This window comes from Prunus dulcis, chromosome 3 (assembly GCF_902201215.1).
Source record: "Prunus dulcis chromosome 3, ALMONDv2, whole genome shotgun sequence".
Lineage (NCBI taxonomy): Eukaryota > Viridiplantae > Streptophyta > Magnoliopsida > Rosales > Rosaceae > Prunus > Prunus dulcis.
This window is the reverse complement of record NC_047652.1, coordinates 11,479,798-11,500,556: the sequence shown is the minus strand read 5'-3', so window position 1 is coordinate 11,500,556 and position 20,759 is coordinate 11,479,798. Positions and strand designations below refer to the sequence as shown.

Here is a 20,759-nt window from a genome sequence, read left to right as displayed (position 1 = left end):
CTTGAATCGAACCTAAGGCTTTGGGTGCAGAATCAATTCTCCTCATCTCTCATAGTATTGTAGACTTGCATTAATTCAAGTTCAGAACATGAAAATCTCACCAGAGTCAAGGCAGTTTGTATAAATATCAATACACCAGTAGTTATCATTACAAAAGAGCTATTGCTATCTCTAAAAGAGCTATCAATCCTATCAGTGCCTTAAAGCATAGTTTCAAGACTGCAACAAATACCATTGCTTACAAGCAAAAGCAGAATATTCAATAATTTAAGACCTTTTTTTGCTTGTTAATCTGTACTTTCATTATGAAAAGCTTGATAACATCGCAATTTATAACAGCTTCTATAACTCATATGAATCATTTAAAATGAAATTATATAATGCGTATTATGTGGAAAGAGTATGGTACACGACCGAGACATGCTTCTCTCCTTCAAGCACTGTTGAACCATAACAGAGATCGCATTTTAGCCCCCAAGAAAATGAAATTTTCTGCTGAAAAAGAATAAGCATTTCACTGTCTTTGCGAGCACAAGTCTTTCAAATTTCGCTGTTGTTGAGTTGGTCCATGGAGTCTAGCCAACCTGCATGATTGTTCTATTATCAGCTTATATGTAGATGGCCTTTCCCATGGAACAATCCCAAATTCATCATTATACTTGTCCATTCCTCCGACGAATAACTGCCAGACTAAAGAACCTGCACCAGACCCCTTTTTCTTTGCAGATTTGTAAATGGCATCTAAAATAACTTTGTAAAATCTATCGCGCTGAGATGGTTCAAAGTCTTTGTTCTGGTTTGACAATCCATATTCGGTGAACATCACAGGTTTATTCAGCTCTTTGTCCCCATCTTCTATGTGAGAATGCATCCACTTGGAGACAAATTTGAGGTTCTCGTGAAATTCTTTATCATGAAACCTACCCAAAAAGTACGGATGAAGTGAATTGTCTAAGATATTGTCAGTTTGGATCACACATTCAAACAAGAATCCACCTGATCAAAACTTTAAATTAAAAGTCTAGCAAATGAACATGAATCTATACATGTAATTATTCTCTAATAAGGTGAGTAAAGTAGTTTATGCTTTTGAACCGTTAGATCGCAAATAAATCACTGAGATGTATGGAGATGTATCCCATCCACTGTACATCACAACTGTTCGTATACGTATCTAAGGCCCTTATTAGATCATAACTCTCTATATAAGTACAAAAATGATTACCATTTATTCGAAAAAGGTCCTTTATCAATAATTGGATTTTGATCCATCAGTTGGCATGGATTTTTTGGGTCACCTGTGAGCAGGACACACTCACACAGCCAATCTAATAAGGACTTCAGTTAGGGGTATGCATCTCAATTGATAAATCAGTTTGGATGACTGAGATGCATAAAGTAAGATGCATTTCAATATATCTCAACATCCATATCTGATAAGGCCTTAATAGAGTGGGTATATAAATATGCTTATCGCCTTTTAAATTTCTGATAAGTTTGTAAGATTGGACTTCCCTCATATTGACTTGAGAAATTTCATGTAATGGAAGCGCTTACCAGTGGTCAGGGTAAATATGAACAGAAGCAAAATCAATGTTTGGGACCTTGGAGTTGCGAATAAAATCTGATCCAAGTCTAGATGCCCACATTTCTGGATTCACAGTCAACCTTTTGGGGTTTTTAGGACCATAAAATCCTTCAAGGCCCACAGTCAGTAGATGTTTCTTGTCAATTGCTTTAACAAATGCTGACATTTCTTCTATCCAATCCTGCAACAGTATGCCATACAATTAGTTCATGTTCTGAAAACAGAGGTTACAGAGCCGACCATCCCCCTCTCCCTATCCATCTCCACACCTCCCAACTCACCCTACCCTCTGAAGAAAATAAAAGAATAAAACCCCCTTCACTGGTAAAGGAAAAGATAAGAATTAAGAATCGTTGAATGTTAGAATAAGTAGCTCTTTGCCCAAAGTAAGAGGAAAAATATTACGTAGTAGTAATAGCTCTCTACTAGTTTCTATTCTTTTCCTAATATGGTGTATCACAAAGAAATCACAAACACGTTAAAGGAAGGTTCCACCAGAATTGCACTTTGTCTCAAACAAATAAGATATTTCTGACTGAATTTTAGTGAAAATATTTTGTAAAATCCAGGGAATCCATCAAGCAGAACTGCACAACTCCATAATTTTTAAGAACTGACTACATACTTGGAGAGTGTCGCCTGAAGCATCAGTAATGCAACGGGGTTCGTTTATTAACTCCCATGCAAAAATGGTAGGATCATCTCTATATTGAATTCCATTGAGAGTATTCTTCCTCGTTAGGAGAGTCTGTAGAAAAAAGGAAATGAATTAAAATTAGTTTGAAATCACATATTATCGTAGCACCAAAATCGATGTAAAATATGTTCTCAGCAAGTCTGTTATTACAGGGAGAAGAATCAGTGGATGAAAGTAATGACCTGTTCAACATACCATACCAGTTAAGACCAAAATCATTTATCTCATAACATTCAAACTCATTAGCAATCCACAATACTTCTACATGCACTCCAGAATGTTATTTTCAGAAATAGCTTCCAGAATTCAGAGATATCCCTCCTCATAAATCTTAAATGCCACTATCCTATTAACCAGAACTTGATGCTTTTAAATTCTAATTTTTCCCTCTACAATGCTTTAAATCCATGCAGCCATCCGTAATATATCTGGCACACAATTAGATCCTTTTGTATCTTAGCAAGAACTGGGGAAAGGGAAGGAAACAAGAAAAAGGCCAAAGAAAGAAAGCTATTTCAAGATCTCCTATCCACATCATTCTGTGTGAGATCCAAATGGAGATCGATCAGAATCTTTTTCTTGTTGATCATGACACTAAGTTTTGCATTCTTAGTCTTTGTACCTTTTGCCAGTGACCACTTTGCAACCAAAAAGCTTACCTGACATAATCTGTCACCAAATATTCAGTAAGTATAACCTAGTAGCAAGTCATCTTGCCAACAAAATTCTGTCCCCATACCCTGCCTTCATGTCAACATAAATATTGGTGAATGTAAGTAATACATGAGAAACTGACACTAACAAAATTTAACCTTTTAATAAAATTTTGTTTTTTCCTTTCCAATATAAATAACCATATTAAACATACTAAATACTTTTCCAGTCATCAACAAGAAAATCTAGGTTATGAAGTGTCAAAGAGGCATCAAAGAGTTGTGCAATATTTCTTTCTGGGGAAGAAAAGCAACAGAAAAAGTTACCTTCACGTAATTCTTGAAATAATTTCGAATGGAAGGATCGAAGAAAAAGGAGTCATTGGAAGCGCTCAAACCAACACCTTCATCCCACGCCCACTTCACATACTGAGTCTTCCCACCATATGCTTGCAAGTTATTAACTAAGCTAAAAAGCAACCTGATACCCTGTTGTTTAGCTTCTACAATGACATGATCCAAAGCCTGTCACGAGATCACAGTGTTGTAAGAAATAGTTAAAAAGGGCAAAACAAATACGAAAATAATGGCAAGATAACAAAAAGAATAGTAAACCATTTTATTGTAGGTATACCATTAGCTGTATACCATTAGCTATATACCACGTAGCATGGGAACCTTTGATTGTCTTCCCTTAAAAGTGCACTTTGAACAGCAAGAAAAAACTTCAAGAAGTTACAGAGAATTCTCTTTATCTTGGCAAAAATATGGTTATCTAAAAAACTGTTCCTACTGGGCAATGGTCATGTGTGCGCTTTACTTTATATTAAACAACAACAAATCATTAATCTTAAAGAGGTTAAAGAATGTGGCAGAAGCATTGCAATACTAGGAAAACTTTTACTACATTATAGTCCAAAACATTTCGCAATAAGAAACACCCAAACATGACTGATCGTCTTTCAAAGGCGCTGGATTCTTAAACACATTTAGTCAATATGCAAACATACAAACTCTTTGTTTCAACCCTCCTTTTGTTTTGGGTTATTCCCACTTTCATAATGCAATATAATCTCTATCAACAAGGAACTGACCGGCATTTAGTTTGTACTAGACCTGCTGATTTACCTTCTCAGATGGAACTGTAGTTTTATTACTTTAGTTGCAAACCTTCACTGATAAATTATGGCAAAACATGATCACCACTCAAGCAAACCCACAAATTGAAGCACCCAAACAAGTACAAAGAGAAAGTTTCGAACTCAACGAAAAACAAAACACAGAGGTCAGAAACTTATGTTTACTATAAGACAGAAGGATGAAAATACATGAATTATTAATACCTTGAACACTTGCTCATTGAAGCGACCAGGCGAAATCTGGAGGGCATTGTAGTCTCCATCATTAAAGGCCCAAGTTCGGCACACGGTAAGACCCATTTTCGCACCAGCTTGCAGTATCTCCCGCACCCTGGGTTTGGTATACTCATCCACACTATGATCCATTAACCAGTAAGAATTCCACCCATTAATGTAAAATGCTTTGCCATCTAACATGAACTGAGTCCCATTCCTCTCCACAAAACCCAGCTTGGTTTTTTCCTGTAAATTCGTCCCCAAGCCACCGAAGGACATGTAGATGAAAGCCACACACGATGCAAATCCAACAATTGGGTAGAACAGGCCATTTCCTGCCACTACCATTTTCTTCCTATACGTTGGAGAGGACCTCAAGATCATAAAAGCCCCAAAATTGGCACAGATTTGAAGTAATTGATTACCCAGATGAGATTCTGGTACCTTCGAACCCAGATGCAAACAGGAATGTTTGCAAAAACCCAATCTTGAAGACACCCAGATCCTTCTCTAGCTGTAAGGGGTACCTCAAATTCTCAAAGAACTTCAATTCTCACACACATTTAATACGGAGTGAGAAAGGAGAAGAAGCAATAAACAGAGAAAAATGCGTATTGCTGTCCTGAAGTCTTTGGGATTTTATAACTCAAAATTAGGCAAGAGGAAACCTATGACACTATGCAAGAAATATGGAAGGTTTCAGACCGTGTGGGGAATATGGCAGAGAAATCACAGCTAACATGTACAACCTTGAAAACAATGGTCAAAAAAATTGAGAGAGAGAGAGTGAGAGAGAGAAAGTTTGAATTGAATGAATTTTCGGTGAAAGTGAGAGTGGCGGTGGGTGTGTGGTTGTAGTGTTGGTATCAAGCTTGCTGGTTGTTTAGATCTGAGCACCTGATTTCACTGCTTTTCTTCATGTTTACTATTTGTACTGAGCAAGTCTCTGTGTTCAACACCCATGGGTCCATCCCTCAATGTGTAGAGAAAAGATACCTCAATGGCTGAATCTCACCAACTGATAAAAATATGAAAAGAACACAAAATTATAAACAATAAAAAACCAAAACAGAAAAATAGAAGAAACTCTCATATACTCATTGCCAAGACTGTGCCAATGATTTGATTTAAGCTCACAAAAGTGTACCATTTGATCGCCTGCGGACAAAAGTTTTTGGGATTGACAGATCTGAAAACTATGTCCATGTGAGAGAGGCATATACTTTATTTATACGGTGTTTTTCTTTCTATTTAAAATTATTTTTTTGGTATTAATTTGTGAGTAATGAATTTATAGAATGTTGCTGTGCCACTGGAACGAAACATAATCCAGTACACCAATCATTTCATAATTACAAACAAAGATTTTACTATATAATTCCACGTTATTGAAATAGATTTTTACCTCTTGTGGATGTCAATTTATTGTGTTAAATAAAATAAAAATGAGGATTTATTCTCTTTCTGTTTATTGTCTTATGGTATTTTTTGATAATCGAAACTGTGCATTTTCTAAGCAGTAATTTAAACTCTCCAAAAACTCAATTAAATCAAAATGATTCATCTATACGTTGAATGACAATTAGATGTCACAATTTATGATTTAGTTAATTTTTATATAAATAAATTTTTAAGATGACCTAAAAGTAAACGGTTCCCGATCATTAAGCAACATTACTTGATGAGAAGGAAATGAAAGGTTGATGAAGAAGGTTGAAAAGAGAATGCTTCTACATTTAAACAAATAAAAAAAAGCAAAAAAAAAAGAGAGAAAATGAATGGAAAATTACAATAATGAGATTATTTAAATCAGTATTAATCTAATGATAAAAAAATAATAATAAACAAAACACTTGTACAATGTAGGTCTCTAGAGGTCAGAGTCAATGAGTCATAAACTCAACTTTGGTGCTTGACCCAAAAAAAACAAATTGGTGAGGCCAATGAAATAGCACGTGCGGAGAGCTAAGTTTGGTTTGGACACACAATTCCTCCATTAAAAAAGTGCCCGGAATTCCTGAATGTCAGCCCTGGTCTTAGAAAAATCAATGTTGTATAAGTAGTGGCGGAACTATTTCTAGACCTCTAATTTTATAATTCTAACTTCGTTTTTGTGTAGAAGATTTATTGTTGGACCATTGACCAACAAGGCTTTTAACCAATTCATTACTTGTTAGTTTGCTAAGCTTCATACCTAATTTTGTATTAACCGGAATGAGAGACATTCCTATGCTGGTTTAAAAATAGATGAATATCAGAAGTATCATTTAAAACAAGTTTATTGTTGTTGTTGTTGTAGTGATTAAGACTTATAGTTCTGTTATCACAAGTATATAGTTGGAGTCAGTTAGAAGGAGAACGACAAATGGAGGGATGCTTTGTGTTTTTTTTTTTGGTAGAGCAAGTTGGGAGATGCCTTGTTACTCATTGGAGAAAAAGCGTCTGGTCTAACTTAAAAAAGAAAAAGAAGAAGAAAAAAAATATTGAAGTTCAAGGAAGAATAATTGGACGGTCTTTTCCTTTACCAAAAGAAGAAAGAAGAAGAATAATTCCTTTCTTCCTCCTAATTGTCATCTTCTATCATATCTTGTATTAAAAAATAATAATAATAATGATATTTGTTTCCTCCTAATAATATATTAATTCCAATTAATTAGTGGGTGCAACTTTGTAGGGCTTTGATTGAAACTTTGCACCATCTTTGTTTTTGTATAGATTATATTCATCTTCCCATTATTTTCCGTACAAAGGTTTGGTTATGATGATTAGTACCCATAATTATCATCATCTTGCTGAGTCAAGACTCAAGTTAAACCCCAGAATATGCTCAGTAAAACCTCCATTTTTTTTTAATTATTTTATAAATAGTATTTTAAACCAATTTTTACCCCTTACTACCAAACAACTGAAAATAAAAAATAAAAAGTATAAGGATATATAAATTGGACATGTGTCATTCTTTTGTTGGCCAATATAAGGATATACGGAGGGCTTGCTTGCACTAGATCAAAACCACAAACTAATCCTCACTCCACCTCACTTTCGATCATTCACTCATCATCTCCACAAATGGTCCCTCCCTAATCCGAAATCCTAGAGAGAGTCGATCGTCCCTAACCCCAAATTTGCGGCCAATCTCGTAGTCCACCGCCATTTCTCACTCTCTAACTTTCTCAATCAAAGTGGAGAGAGTCGATCCCCTCTGGTTCACTCTGCAAGAAAGTGATAATATGATTCTAACACATGAAGTGGATAGGTACATGTTGTAAGTTCTTGAAAAATATAAACATTTTTAACACTAACCTGAGTCTGACATGGTGCTGGACAAAATGGTTGTGCAAAGGTACTAAAGAGTCTTCTCCTAGAAACCGATCCTTATAGCTATAACTCTGATGGGTGAATTTCTGATTAGCTTAGATGTGTATATCAGAACTAGGGGGGAGCCTTCTATATATATGCATCTCTCTAAGTGTCCTGCCCATCAGGAAACACTTAGAGATATCCTTCATGCGATAGAACTAATTTATTCCAATCCTTGTAGAACTAGGAACCTTTAAGCCTTCATTATCCTTATTAAACACTGTTTTAAAGGCTACCTAATCGAGATAGGTTTGAGTTCCTGATAAACAATAAGTCTTTCAATCCTTTATTGATTAGAAGATCACTTCAGTAGGTTTAAGGCAATAAACCTTCTTACATTCTCCCACTTGATCTAATAATCAATTCAGACTTATTGCTCATCACTTAATGGCCATGTGGAACTCAAAATTCTCTTGTTCCTTTATCAAGCCACTGTCATTTTGAAAATTCATAGAGGACTATCGAAGTACACTGGATATATAACATCCAAGACTTTTATAATCACATATATGAATCTGCAAAACACATAAGGCATCCAACTAGATTGAAAACGAGAACCCTTTTGTTTTACTGTAAGTGTAATAAAACAAAACAGTTCTTTGCTCACCCTTTAAGACTACCAAGGTCTCCTTTAATGACTCATTCATAGATTCAAACTGCAAAACATAATGCTAGCATGATCACAGTTTGGCCTTTATTCTATTTGTCATCCAGAAGCAGTAAATGCAGAACATTATATAAAAACAATTCAAATAAGTCTACTTTAAACAGAATCTGACTAGATAGAACTAGTTAACAAAATCAAAAATAAAACATAACTGCAAGAACTCTAGCTCCCACTGACTCCCACTGACTTTAGGTATCAAAACTGAATTGCAATCCCATGCTTGCCACATGTCTGTGAAAAACATGATTAGGCAGCCCTTTATTCAAGGGGTCTGCAATCATAAAATCTGTGCCAATGTGACTTAGAGCAGTCTCTCCATCTCTGATCTTTTCCTTCGCAGATAAGAACTTTAAATGCAAATGCCTCATTCCACTTGATCTCTTATTTCCTTGTGCAAAATACACTGCTGCAGTATTGTCATTCCATAACTGAATCGGTCTCTGTATTGAATCCACAATTTTCAGCATGGACATGAAATTTTTAAGCCACACTGCCATTGAAGTGGCTTCATAAACTGCCAAGAACTCTGCTTGCATGGTGGAGGTTGAAACATACTGCTGTTTCATGCTCTTCCATGCCACTGCAGCACCTGCAAATAGAAAAACAACTCCTGATGTGCATTTCTTAGTATCCTGACATCCTGCAAAGTCTGCATCTGCATATCCTTCCAGCTGCAAATTTTCAACCTTTCTATAGACCAATTTGTACTCTTTAGTTCTTTGCAAATACCTTAATACTTTCTTTCCTGCAATCCAATGTGCTTGACCTGGATTAGACTGAAATCTGCCAAGAACACTTATGCAGAATGCTAAGTCTGGCCTAGTGCAGACTTGTGCATACATCAGGCTTCCTACCAATGATGCATAGGGTTTGTCCTTCATCTCCTGTCTCTCTTGCTCAGTTTTAGGAGATTGTTCACTGCTCAATTTATCCCCTTTTGAGAAAGGAACATCGCATCCTGTACAATTTCCCATGTTAAACCTTTTAAGCACTTTCTCAATATATGCCTTTTGGCATAAACCAATCATTTTTCTTTCTCTGTCCCTACTGATTTCAATTCCCAGAACGTAGTTTGCCTCTCCCAGATCACTCATATCAAAATGATTGGATAGCATCCCTTTAGTGTCATGCAACATAGACAGATTGCTACTTGCTAGAAGGATGTCATCCACGTATAGTAGCATAAAAATAAAATTCTTTCCATTGAATTTCATATAGATGCATTCATCTAATGGATTATCAATGAAGCCTTGGGACTTAACAACTTCATCAAATTTGAGATACCATTGTCTTGATGCCTGTTTTAGACCATATATTGATTTCTGCAGCTTGCACACTAAACTTTCTTCCCCTTTTGAGGCAAAACCATCTGGCTGCTTCATATATATTTCTTCAATTAGATCTCCATTTAGGAAGGCTGTCTTAACGTCCATTTGATGAAGATGCAGATCAAAATGAGCAACTAAAGCCATTATAACTCTGAATGAATCTTTAGTCGACACTGGAGAGAAAGTCTCATTGTAATCAACTCCTTCTTCTTGTGTGTAACCTTTTGCCACTAGTCTGGCTTTATACCTGTCTATTTGTCCTTGTGCATTTCTTTTAGTTTTATAGACCCACTTGCATCCTATAGGTTTGCATCCTGGTGGTAAAACTACTAGTTTCCATACCCCATTTTTGCTCATTGATTCTAGTTCAGATTCCATGGCTGCAGACCATTGTGTGCACTTGCTACTTTCCATGGCTTGCTTGAAAGTTGCAGGGTCTTCCTCAGTATTGATGTCATGTTCAGATTCTTGTAGATAAACAAAATAGTCATTGGACAAGGCCGGCCTCTTAGGCCTTTGTGACCTCCTGAGTTGTGGATTTGGAACCTGTACTGGTTGATCTGTCTGAACTTCTTCTGCTGCAGTTTGTTGGTTTTCTGTCACTTGTCCTTCTTCATTATTTCTTTCTTCATCCATTGGTGAGTCTTGGTTTTCTCCCAAGACATCAAGAGGTAAAATGGTAACATTTCTCATTTGATTCTCATCTGCAGTTTCCTTGTTTTCCAAAACCTCATCAAAATCAAAATCTGTATCATCTAATCCTCCCTCTTCTTCTTCAATGAAGATTGCTCTTTGTGTTTCCACAAATCTTGTGTTATGCTTGGGACAATAAAACCTGTAACCTTTTGTCCTATCTGGATATCCTATGAAGAAACAACTCACAGTTTTGGAATCAAGTTTCTTCTGCATTGGATTGTATAATTTTGCCTCTGCCTTGCATCCCCAGGTTTTTAGATGAGCCAAACTAGGCTTTCTTTTGCTCCAGATTTCGTAGGGTATCTTGTTTGTAGCTTTGGTAGGTACTCTATTGACAAGATAATTTGCAGTTTTTAAAGCTTCTCCCCATAGAAAAGTAGGAAGCTTTGCACAGCACATCATGCTTCTCACCATCTCTATTAAGGTTCTATTTCTCCTTTCTGAAACACCATTCTGTTGTGGTGTCCCAGGATTTGTATACTGTGCAATAATGCCCTCTTGCTGCAAAAAGTTTGCAAAAGGTCCTGGATTTCTTCCCCTTTCAGTGAACTTGCCATAGAACTCTCCTCCCCTATCTGATCTTACAACCTTTATCTTAGAATCCAGCTGGTTTTCTACTTCTGCTTTGTAGATTTTAAACATTTCCAGTGCTTTGGACTTTTCTGTTATCAGATACACATATCCATATCTTGAAAAATCATCTGTGAAGGTAATAAAATACCTGAAACCATCATGTGTATCAGCTGGAAAAGGTCCGCAAATATCTGTGTGTATTATCTCAAGTAGTTTTTCACTCCTTATCGCCCCTTTCTTTCTGAGATTTGTCAATTTTCCTTTTGCACATTCAATGCATGTTTTATCTTGTTCATGGTGGTTAAGTGGTGGAAGAATTGATTCTTTGCTTAAGAGATTCATTCTTTCTTTCGAGACATGTCCAAGTCTCTTATGCCATAGTGTGAAGGGTTCAGTATTACAAGGTCTTTTTGAACTTAACACATTTATCATCTCTGTACTTTGATTTGGCAATTTGCAGTTCAAACGAAACATCCCATCAATCAACAATCCATTACCAATAAAACTTTTATTTCTGAAAATGGAGAAACCAGACTCATCAAACTCAAACTGTAAGTTTGATTTTACAAGCTTGCTAACTGATAATAAGTTCCTTGTCATAGAAGGTACATAAACGACATCAACTAATTCCAAAACAAAACCTGACTCCAACTCAAGGCTAGCTAAACCAACAAAATCTACTCTAACTCTTTCTCCATTTCCCACGAACACCTTCAAGTCATCCTTGTTTGGCACCCTCTTTGTTTTGAATCCCTGCAGAGAGTTAGTTACATGAACTGTTGCACCACTATCTATCCACCATGAATTAGATAAAACTTCAACTGTATTAGATTCATAAATCACAGAGACATTTTCATGCTTACCTTTTCCCTTTTGCTTGTCCAACCAGCGTTTGTATCTTCTGCAGTCTCTCTTCAAATGCCCAAACTTCTTGCAGAAGAAACACTTCAAGCCTACTGGACCTATGCCCTTTGCAGTCTCATCTTTCCTTTGCTGCTTATCTGCATTCTTGTTTTTGGACCATTCCTTTGGTTTGAATTTTGTATCCTGCACCCAACACACTTGTTCTTTGCCTTTGTCTTTTCTAATACTTTGTTCTTCCTGCACACATATACCTATCAAATCAGCAACTGACCATATCTCCTTCTGAGCAATATAAGTGGTTTTCAACTGTCTAAATATGCTAGGTAGGGAGTTAATGGCGAAGTGCACCATCATGGTCTCATCTACATTGACTTTCAGGGCTTTCAGCTTGTTTCCTATCTCAACCATGTTTAGAATGTGAGTCCTTATGCAGCCTTCTCCATTGTATTTCATGTCTGTCAGCTGGCTCATGAGTGTGCCTATTTCAGCTTTCTTAGATCCTTGGAAGTTTTCTGCAATAGCTTCCATGAACTGCTTAGCATTCTCAGTTTCGATAATACTTCCTCTGACTTCTTCTGAAATAGACCTCCTCATGATCAGAATTGCCATTTTGTTAGCTTTAATCCACTTTGTATATTTTGCCTTAGTCTCAGCAGATGCATCATTAGCAGGTACTGATAGAGCTTCATCAATAAAAACCATCTCATAATCCAGAAGTCCAAGAGCAATTTCCACATCTTCTCTCCATTTCTTATAATTTGAGCCAGTGAGAGTTCGAATCGAGTTATGATTGACTATACATGTTTTAAAACAAGATAAGCACTTTATATAAACAACTTTCCCCAGGACTTTAATCAAACACACTTAACCACATCTTTGGACAGTAAATTAAGCATGCTTTTTTTGACACTGGAAAACGAATAGATATGAACTTCCTGAGAAAAAGATCTTCCACATCTTTAGACAGAAGAAAATCTTTCACTAATCCATATCCATCCATGTTCTATGTCAATCCACCATGATGAAAACGTATCAAACTGCTTACATCTTTGGACAGAAAGTCATTTTGATATGTTCTGCATCATGATGCAAAATTTTTTGATCATGACCTTTGAATACAATGATCATGCAGTGATTGAGTTGCTTTGGCTTACTCAATCACCACACAAACACTGTAAGCGATGATCTGTAAAAAAAAAAAAAAAAACTGTCATGAACATGATAAAGTTCATACTTTATACTGTTATCATGTTCATACTTTATAACTTAAAAACGGTCAATTTATTTCCTTTGATTTTCCTGAACGAGATTTGTTAGGTATAACATGATATAACTTAAGCTCTAATACCACATGTAAGTTCTTGAAAAATATAAACATGTTTAACACTAACCTGAGTCTGACATGGTGCTGGACAGAATGGTTGTGCAAAGGTACTAAAGAGTCTTCTCCTAGAAACCGATCCTTATAGCTATAACTCTGATGGGTGAATTTCTGATTAGCTTAGATGTGTATATCGGATCTAGGAGGGAGCCTTCTATATATATGCATCTCTCTAAGTGTCCTGCCCATCAGGAAACACTTAGAGATATCCTTCATGCGATAGAACTAATCTATTCCAATCCTTGTAGAACTAGGAACCTTTAAGCCTTCATTATCCTTATTAAACACTGTTTTAAAGGCTACCTAATCGAGATAGGTTTGAGTTCCTGATAAACAATAAGTCTTTCAATCCTTTATTGATTAGAAGATCACTTCAGTAGGTTTAAGGCAATAAACCTTCTTACACATGTTGGATCTACTTGAAACAATTAATGTAAGTTTGATATACTAGGGTGGTGAAAAATAAATGGCTCAAATATACTGATTTGGTATTAATTGCAAAGTAGCATCAGAATCATGTTTTGGCATTGGTGGGAGAAGAAGCTCATTGTCTCCTAGGATGGTTGAAGCTTTGATTTGCTCTCAAATGGCTAAGGTCATAAGATATATCTTCATTACAATATGTGCTAACCATTGAGGAAATGAAGTTCTACGAATCAATTGAATGGGGTAATATTTTCATTTTCATGTCAACATTTGTTAATTATACCATGGATAATTAAATGGGATTTAATTTGCAGGATATTCCATGGATAATCACCATCATACCTCCCCATTTGCTCCTTTCCAAAATTTTATTTTCAAACAAAATTTCACCAAAATAAATAAAGATAAATCGAAATAGGGAATATAAATCAGAAAGTGAGTCAATCACCACCAAGGTTTTATAGAGGGTGTTCAAGAGGGGTTCTTTCTTGCCATTGGGATGCGATTAGATTTCACATAGGCTCCAAATACTCTTAATTTGATAAACTCTAAAAATATTGTTTTGGCCCTAACTTTAACAGAAAATATAACATTAGATCAATTACTGAAGTGGAGTTAAGGAGACTAAAACAACTATTTTTTGAATTTAAAGACCAAAATACAAATCAGGCATTAGTTCAGAGACTAGTACTCCTAAAAACACTTGTAAAAAAGGAATATACTAAGTTTGTGTCATTTTTAACAAAACTTAACAAATCAAAACATTGTCCGAATTGGTTGAAAAAGTCATTTATACTAAATTGAACCAAACCGGCCCAAATTGACTCATTTGGCCCAATTTAGTCGGCTCGTTTGGTCCAATCTTTATCGGCATTAATCAATGAAGAAAGTTAAAAGGAAATCTGAAATCACCTTCGGTGTGAGTGTTTTAGGACTGCTATTTGGTTATAAAACACAGTTTTTCTCGAACCAAATGATTCCTGACCAAAACCTTTTCTTTCCTTTTTTAATTGAAGTTTTATTTTAATCGATATTGAAAAATACACACGTGATTTAAGGAAAAAAAAAAGTAATTAGGTTTGGTGAGCTTCAAGAGCAAGAGCGATTTGAACCGAATAGCAGGCCTAGCGTGTGCACAGATGTTGATAACAGATAGATAGATTCCTATGTAGACTTGTACTGAACTCCACCTCATGCTTTAAACCATTTTTAAATGTTGCGCAGATTAGTTTGGATTGGAGAAGGATTTCAGTTTAAAGAGAAAGAAGACAGAAGAAACCAACATATTATTTTAGTGCTCTACATCAAAATTCCATTCTCATCTTTAATGAAAGACAAAAGGTCTTCAACTAGCCATTGCCACTCAGAGAAGCTAAAAACCTGCAATTTGGCATTAGAAAATTGGTAATGCTAGCAGCCAAGCCCAATTCTGTAAGAAACACTTGTGTGGACGGGAATAACATTGTTTTGCTATCCCGATCAATTACGGTATGCCAAGTGAAAAAGTTATCACGCGTGGCAACTGTGATTGGCTGGAAATAGAAAAACAGTGCCATCCCCGTTTCCCACAAGTTTTTCTGCTAATTCATATGCTAGTGTTGCATAATGAACAGAAGGGCATGGGCAATGCGTGCTAGACTATCCTAAACCTAAAACCTGGAGACTTAAACCAAATGCATCATTATATGTCTCTGTTTCCGTATATTAGGGCCCTGATAGATTTTCTCCTTTGCTGCACAGTCAAATTCCAGCATAAAGCTTGCAATTGCTCAAAACACATACCAGAAATCAATTGGTCCTTGTTTATCACAAAGAAAAAAACACCCATGATTTCAAACATGTATAGTCTACAAAATTGCGAAAATTGGGGAAGGATAAAGATAACACAAGAAATAAGAGTCAGATCGCACAATAAAATCAAAAGAAGTAATGTTACAGAGCCCTACAACAACATGGGGGGTTCAGAGCTTTACCCTTTCTATTCTTGAGTAGAAAAACAGAAATACCAAATAATGTCTTAGGGAAGAGAGGAGAAAACTTTACCAAATCCAAAACCCCATCCTTCAAATCTACACACCCATTTCAACCCCCTTAGAACTAGCAAAAATCCCAGCAACCAAATCATTCGATCACCTCAGAACTCCTCCTAAAAAGCGCAAAATACCCCAAAACAGCACAAGCAGCAGCCACCAAATTGCCTTCCTTCAACAAAATCCTGATCACAATCCCAAAAATCTCTCTTGTAATCTTCCTCCCCTCCACAACCAAAGTACTCCTAGGCTTCCCAAAGAAGGCCAGCATGACCACAATAGTGATCCAGGTGACCAAAGTGGCAGGCACCACGACTGCAAGAGCTGCAAACATGGAAAGCAGCCCAAAAACTGCCCCAAGAAGCACCGAGGCATAAAGGGCAGGCCACCCATATGATGAGGAAGAAGGTTGGGCTTGCAATTCATACCAAGACAGTATGGATTTGAGGAAATTCCATAAAGAAGTTAAAAGGATGGCATAAACTAACACAAATAGACATACCCATGTTCTCCTTTTGCTCATAGTTGTTAAAAACATCATGTAATATGATCGCGGCGGCGGTGTTTCTTGCTCATCTTCTGTTGTATCTGCCATTGAAACAGCTTGCTTTTCTCTTTCTCTGTATGCCTTAGCTTTGGGTTATTTGCTCTGGACTTATTTTTCTCAAAGAAAATCCCCACAAGATTTTGAAAAAATTAAAGCTATCTGAGCTTTGGGTTGGTTTTGGTGATCTTGTTGTACATCTATGTCTGAGTGAATTCTGAGATTGATTATGAAAAAGATGGGGTAAGGAAGCTGAAGACCACATGCACTTGAAGCGCGTGGAGTAAATTCCTTAATGAGGGTGACAAAAGTTGATGCCACCTGATAAGTGCGTGGTACACGCGCTTCTCATGGTGTGTAAATGTTAATGTGCTGGGATTTACATGCCCAAAGCAAGAGCACCTATGTACACACTAATAATAATGAGCTTTCTCTGTTTTTCCTTCTTTTATTTTATTTTAGGAGGAAATTACAAAATCATACCCAATCTTTAAAGACTCATTTGACTGGTACCCTAATTTAATAAAACTTTTCAAAAGACACCCTCCTTTAATAAGACCGTTAAAAATTATGTTAATTGTTGATGTGGCAAAAGTGAAACTCATTTTTTAGGTTGATGTAACATCCAATCTAAAAATTAATTAAAAAATTCTTTATTTTTTTAAATTAATTAAAAAGTTTAAAATCGAACCTCTCATTCCTAGCCTCGTCTGTGACCCACCTTCCCCACTTCATCCACTGTCATCCAAACCTAGCCAACTCCCATCTCATCTCCACCGTCATCCAAACTCAGCCACCCCCACTGCTCCTCCTTCGCTTACACCACCATCACCTCCCTCATCTCTTCAGCTCTGTCTCTGTCTCTGTCTCCGTCTCCATTTCTCTGTCTCTCTCCCCCTCCCCACACCAAACCTTATCAAGACATCCAAAACCCAATTCCATGGCTTCCACTGTGCCTTTCTCTTGTCCACCAAATCCATAGTCATGGCCTTCCTTTGCCCTAGTTGAAGTCATCCATAAGCCTGAAACTCAACCGGAGAATGAAAAAAAGAGCTTTGTTGTTGCTGCTTTAGCAGCTTAGGAGGATGAATAGACAGTTCAAAAGACTTGGAATCTCACAGCAAACTTGTGAATTCCCAATTTGGTTTTGATTCTAAACCCATATCCAAAATCCCCAAATTTGGGTCTGATAGAGACTGAGAGAGAGAGAGAGAGAGATATGGTCATTTTAACCTTCGACCAACAACCCACATCCCTTGCAACCAACAACCCACAAGCTCGACATAAACCACCTTTCCCTTTTGCTATCGCCCAGTCCCCATCTCCCTGTAAACCTGACACCCATAACCACCCCAACCATAGATGCAACCCAACCCCTTCGACCCGATCTTCAGCTAGTAATGGTTGGGTTTCAGCCTCAACGTCTACAACAAAGAACCTAGAGATGAAACGCAACTCATATATGAAACACAACCCATCTAAATCCCTAATTTCTCGATAGAACTATGAATTCCTAGTTTATAGGAATGGGGAACGAGATGAATTTTAAGACAATTAGAGAAACAAAAAGAAGAAGCTAAGGAACTGCTTTGAGTTCTGCTTTCAGAATTGCTTGATTCATTTCAATGAATAACTTACGTATTTATACAAGGTTTGGTTGCCAAAATCAAGGATTTAAATATTGAGGGTTTCAGAAATATCGGTGGTCCAAAAACACGAAAATATCGATGGAAATATTGACAAAATATCGATATCGATAAAAATTGAATAAAAATGACGGAAAATGGTAGAAAAACATGGAAATTTGTGATGAAACTTTAGAAGATGTTTAATTAGTCAATTATATATTGTTTTGGGGCATTTTTTTTTTTGATTGGAAAAAATGCATTGTATGATGAGTTGAAGTGATTTAAGTTGAGTCTAGTGCCAGCTAACAAACACTATAACTTAAAAAATGAATAATATGAAAGTAATAAAAGGTATTATTATGTAGGTTAAGAATAACAAATGTAAAGACACATAACAATAATAAATAACTTTATAAAAAAAATAATAAATAAGAGGGATTTATGTAAATACATAACAAAATTATATATAGTAAAAATATTAGCAATATGTGTAAGTTTATTAAATTATATATTATATATATAAGATAATTTCTTTGTTCGAGCAAGTCCATTGGCTTTTCTCTTTAAATCAATGTACCATATAAAAATAATACAGATACCAAATTGACAAGGACATTGCGACATACCAGGTGGAGGAGAGATAGGAATTGTGGTCTTTAAGATGGGTTTGAAATCACATGGTGTCAAGTCTATGAAATTTTGGCTTTATTAATGGCTTGGGTGGAGTGGCGATAAATTGGCGATATGAAGAAATTTCGAGATATATCGGCGATATATTACCCAACTCAACTTGTTAACTGTAGCTAAAATTAACTAAACTAAAATAGTAAATTATTTTAAACCATAAAGAATGAATTACCTAAAATCTCAAATTCATTCAAAATTATTAACTTTTTATGGTTTATAACGACTTTTTTTAGGCTTTAAATAATATAATAATATATTATATTATGTTTATTTTTGTTGGTAGATCCTCATGGATCATGGCTCCTTCATTTAAAAACCTTCGACTTCTGCTTAGGCTAAATTGAGATGAGAAAACTCTGTTGTTGCCTTGTCCCAAATATACGACTTTGATTTACTGGGAAGCTAACCTTTTCTTCCAATGCAAAAATACTCATACTTTCCGTGTCGTGTCTCATTGACTTTCCTCTCCAAGATGCAGTCCTCCTTTAGAGCATCTCCACCCATAAGGGCTAAGTCTAGGGCAAGGGCAAGCAAGGGCTGCCACTATTTACGTGAATAGTGTCAGCCTTGCCATTTGTGGTTCCACCCATGAGGGCTAAGTCTAGGGCAAGTTTAAGGCAAATACTATTCATTGTACTTTATTTCATATTTTTTTTAATACTTTAAACCATTAATTTTGATAATGTTTTGTAATTAAATTTTCAGATAAGATTTTTGGTTGTCACGTGTCCATTATGTTTCAGAAAAGATTTTCGGATGAGAATCTCGGTTGCCACGTGTCTTATTCCAAATAAAATTTTCGGATATTCATTAAAAAAAGTATAATCACAGATTTCAGATAAGATTTTCACCTTCTAAAATTATGCCACGTGTTCCATGTTAGATAAGATTTTTAGATATTTAAAAAAAATTTATAATCTCAGATTTCAGATAAGATTTTCACTCTCTAAAATTGTGCCACGTGTCATCTCTATCTTCTGAATCCCTATATAAAACTACACCATCAACTCATATCTCTCACACCATCTCTTATCTATTCCTTCATTTCTCAGATTTTACAAAACACATTCTACTCTCAATATCAAACTTGAGGAGGGTGTTGGAGAGGCAACAGAAAGAAAGGGAAGAAATCCAGCGTAGACGTGCTGAAGAAGATCGGGACGTCGATGAAGAAGAGGAACAAATGCTTGCAGTAGCGGTGTGTATGCTTAATCAATCAAGGCAACACCGTCGTCCTCGTGCCCCAAATGTGGACAAACGTAGGGAGTCTCGGGGTAAGAATATCTTGGAGGATTACTTTATCCCAAATTCGTTATATCCTGTTTCTAAGTTTCAAGAGAGATAGAGAATGCAGCCACATTTGTTCCAAAAAATCATGCATGATATTTGTAATTACGACACATACTTCATTCAAAAGCATGATGCTGTTGGAGTTTTGGGTCTTATCCCGGAGCAAAAACTTACAGCTGCTTTGCGGATGCTTGCTTATGGGGCATCTGCAGAGCAGGTGGATGAGATTGCAAGGATGGAAAAATCAACTATCCTAGAGTGCTTGGTGAGATTTTGTGATGCAGTGGAAAATTTGTACACGAGGGAGTACCTTCGCCAAACCCACGCCGAGGGACCTCCAAAGGCTGCTACAAAATGTAGAGGCTCGAGGTTTCCAAGGCATGATTGGAAGCATTGATTGCATGCACTAGCAGTGGAAGAATTGTCCTACTGCTTGGCAAGGAGAGTACGGGAATCGGAAGGGCCAAAAAAGTATAATTTTGAAGGCCGTAGCTTCATTCGACTGTTGGGTTTGGCATGCCTTCTTCGAGGTTGCCGGATCTCAGAATGAGCTCAATGTCCTTGGTCAATCCCCGATGCTCGACGAGGTATTGCGAGGTCATTCCCCCCAGATCACGTACCAAATCAACAATACCGTATACTCTGGTGCGTACTACCTTGCCAACGAAATTTATCCTAGGTGGACGACATTCGTGAAAACAATTTCGAATTCTTAATCCGAGAAGGAAACAAGCTCTGCTTCCTTTCAAGAAGGTTACAGGAAAGACGTGGAAAGGTGTTTTGGTATCTTGCAAGCTCCTTAGGCAATTATTAGGGGTGCTGCTAGGATGCTAGATGATGAGGTGCTGCGGAGTATTATGATGACTTGCATCATCCTCCACAACATGATTGTGGAGGATGAGTATGACTATGATGCTCCAGAGGTGTTTGAACTCGATCCCATGAACACAGCGTTGACAAGAATATATGAAAGGTCGATGGGACCAAATGGA

General features: G+C 36.5%; 2 protein-coding genes across 3 annotated transcripts; both read right to left on the bottom strand.

Moving 5' to 3' along the window:
- Positions 1-84: 84 nt before the first annotated feature.
- Positions 85-5,538, bottom strand: LOC117621463 (mannan endo-1,4-beta-mannosidase 2-like). Of its 2 annotated transcripts, XM_034351955.1 has the most exons (6): positions 5,441-5,538; positions 4,282-5,311; positions 3,266-3,463; positions 2,214-2,336; positions 1,558-1,769; positions 104-920 (listed from the first exon to the last, which is right to left on the bottom strand). In XM_034351955.1, exons 2-6 carry the CDS (start codon positions 4,675-4,677, stop codon positions 515-517), a joined length of 1,335 nt encoding a protein of 444 aa, XP_034207846.1. In that variant the 5' UTR covers positions 4,678-5,311; positions 5,441-5,538; the 3' UTR covers positions 104-514. The 2 variants fall into 2 exon arrangements, with proteins under 2 accessions (XP_034207847.1, XP_034207846.1); XM_034351956.1 differs by lacking the exon at positions 5,441-5,538 and having other exon boundaries at positions 85-920; positions 4,282-5,394.
- Positions 5,539-15,390: 9,852 nt separating this feature from the next.
- Positions 15,391-17,758, bottom strand: LOC117623454. The gene has a single exon (XM_034354445.1). It carries the CDS (start codon positions 16,211-16,213, stop codon positions 15,710-15,712), a length of 504 nt encoding a protein of 167 aa, XP_034210336.1. The 5' UTR covers positions 16,214-17,758; the 3' UTR covers positions 15,391-15,709.
- Positions 17,759-20,759: the final 3,001 nt, after the last annotated feature.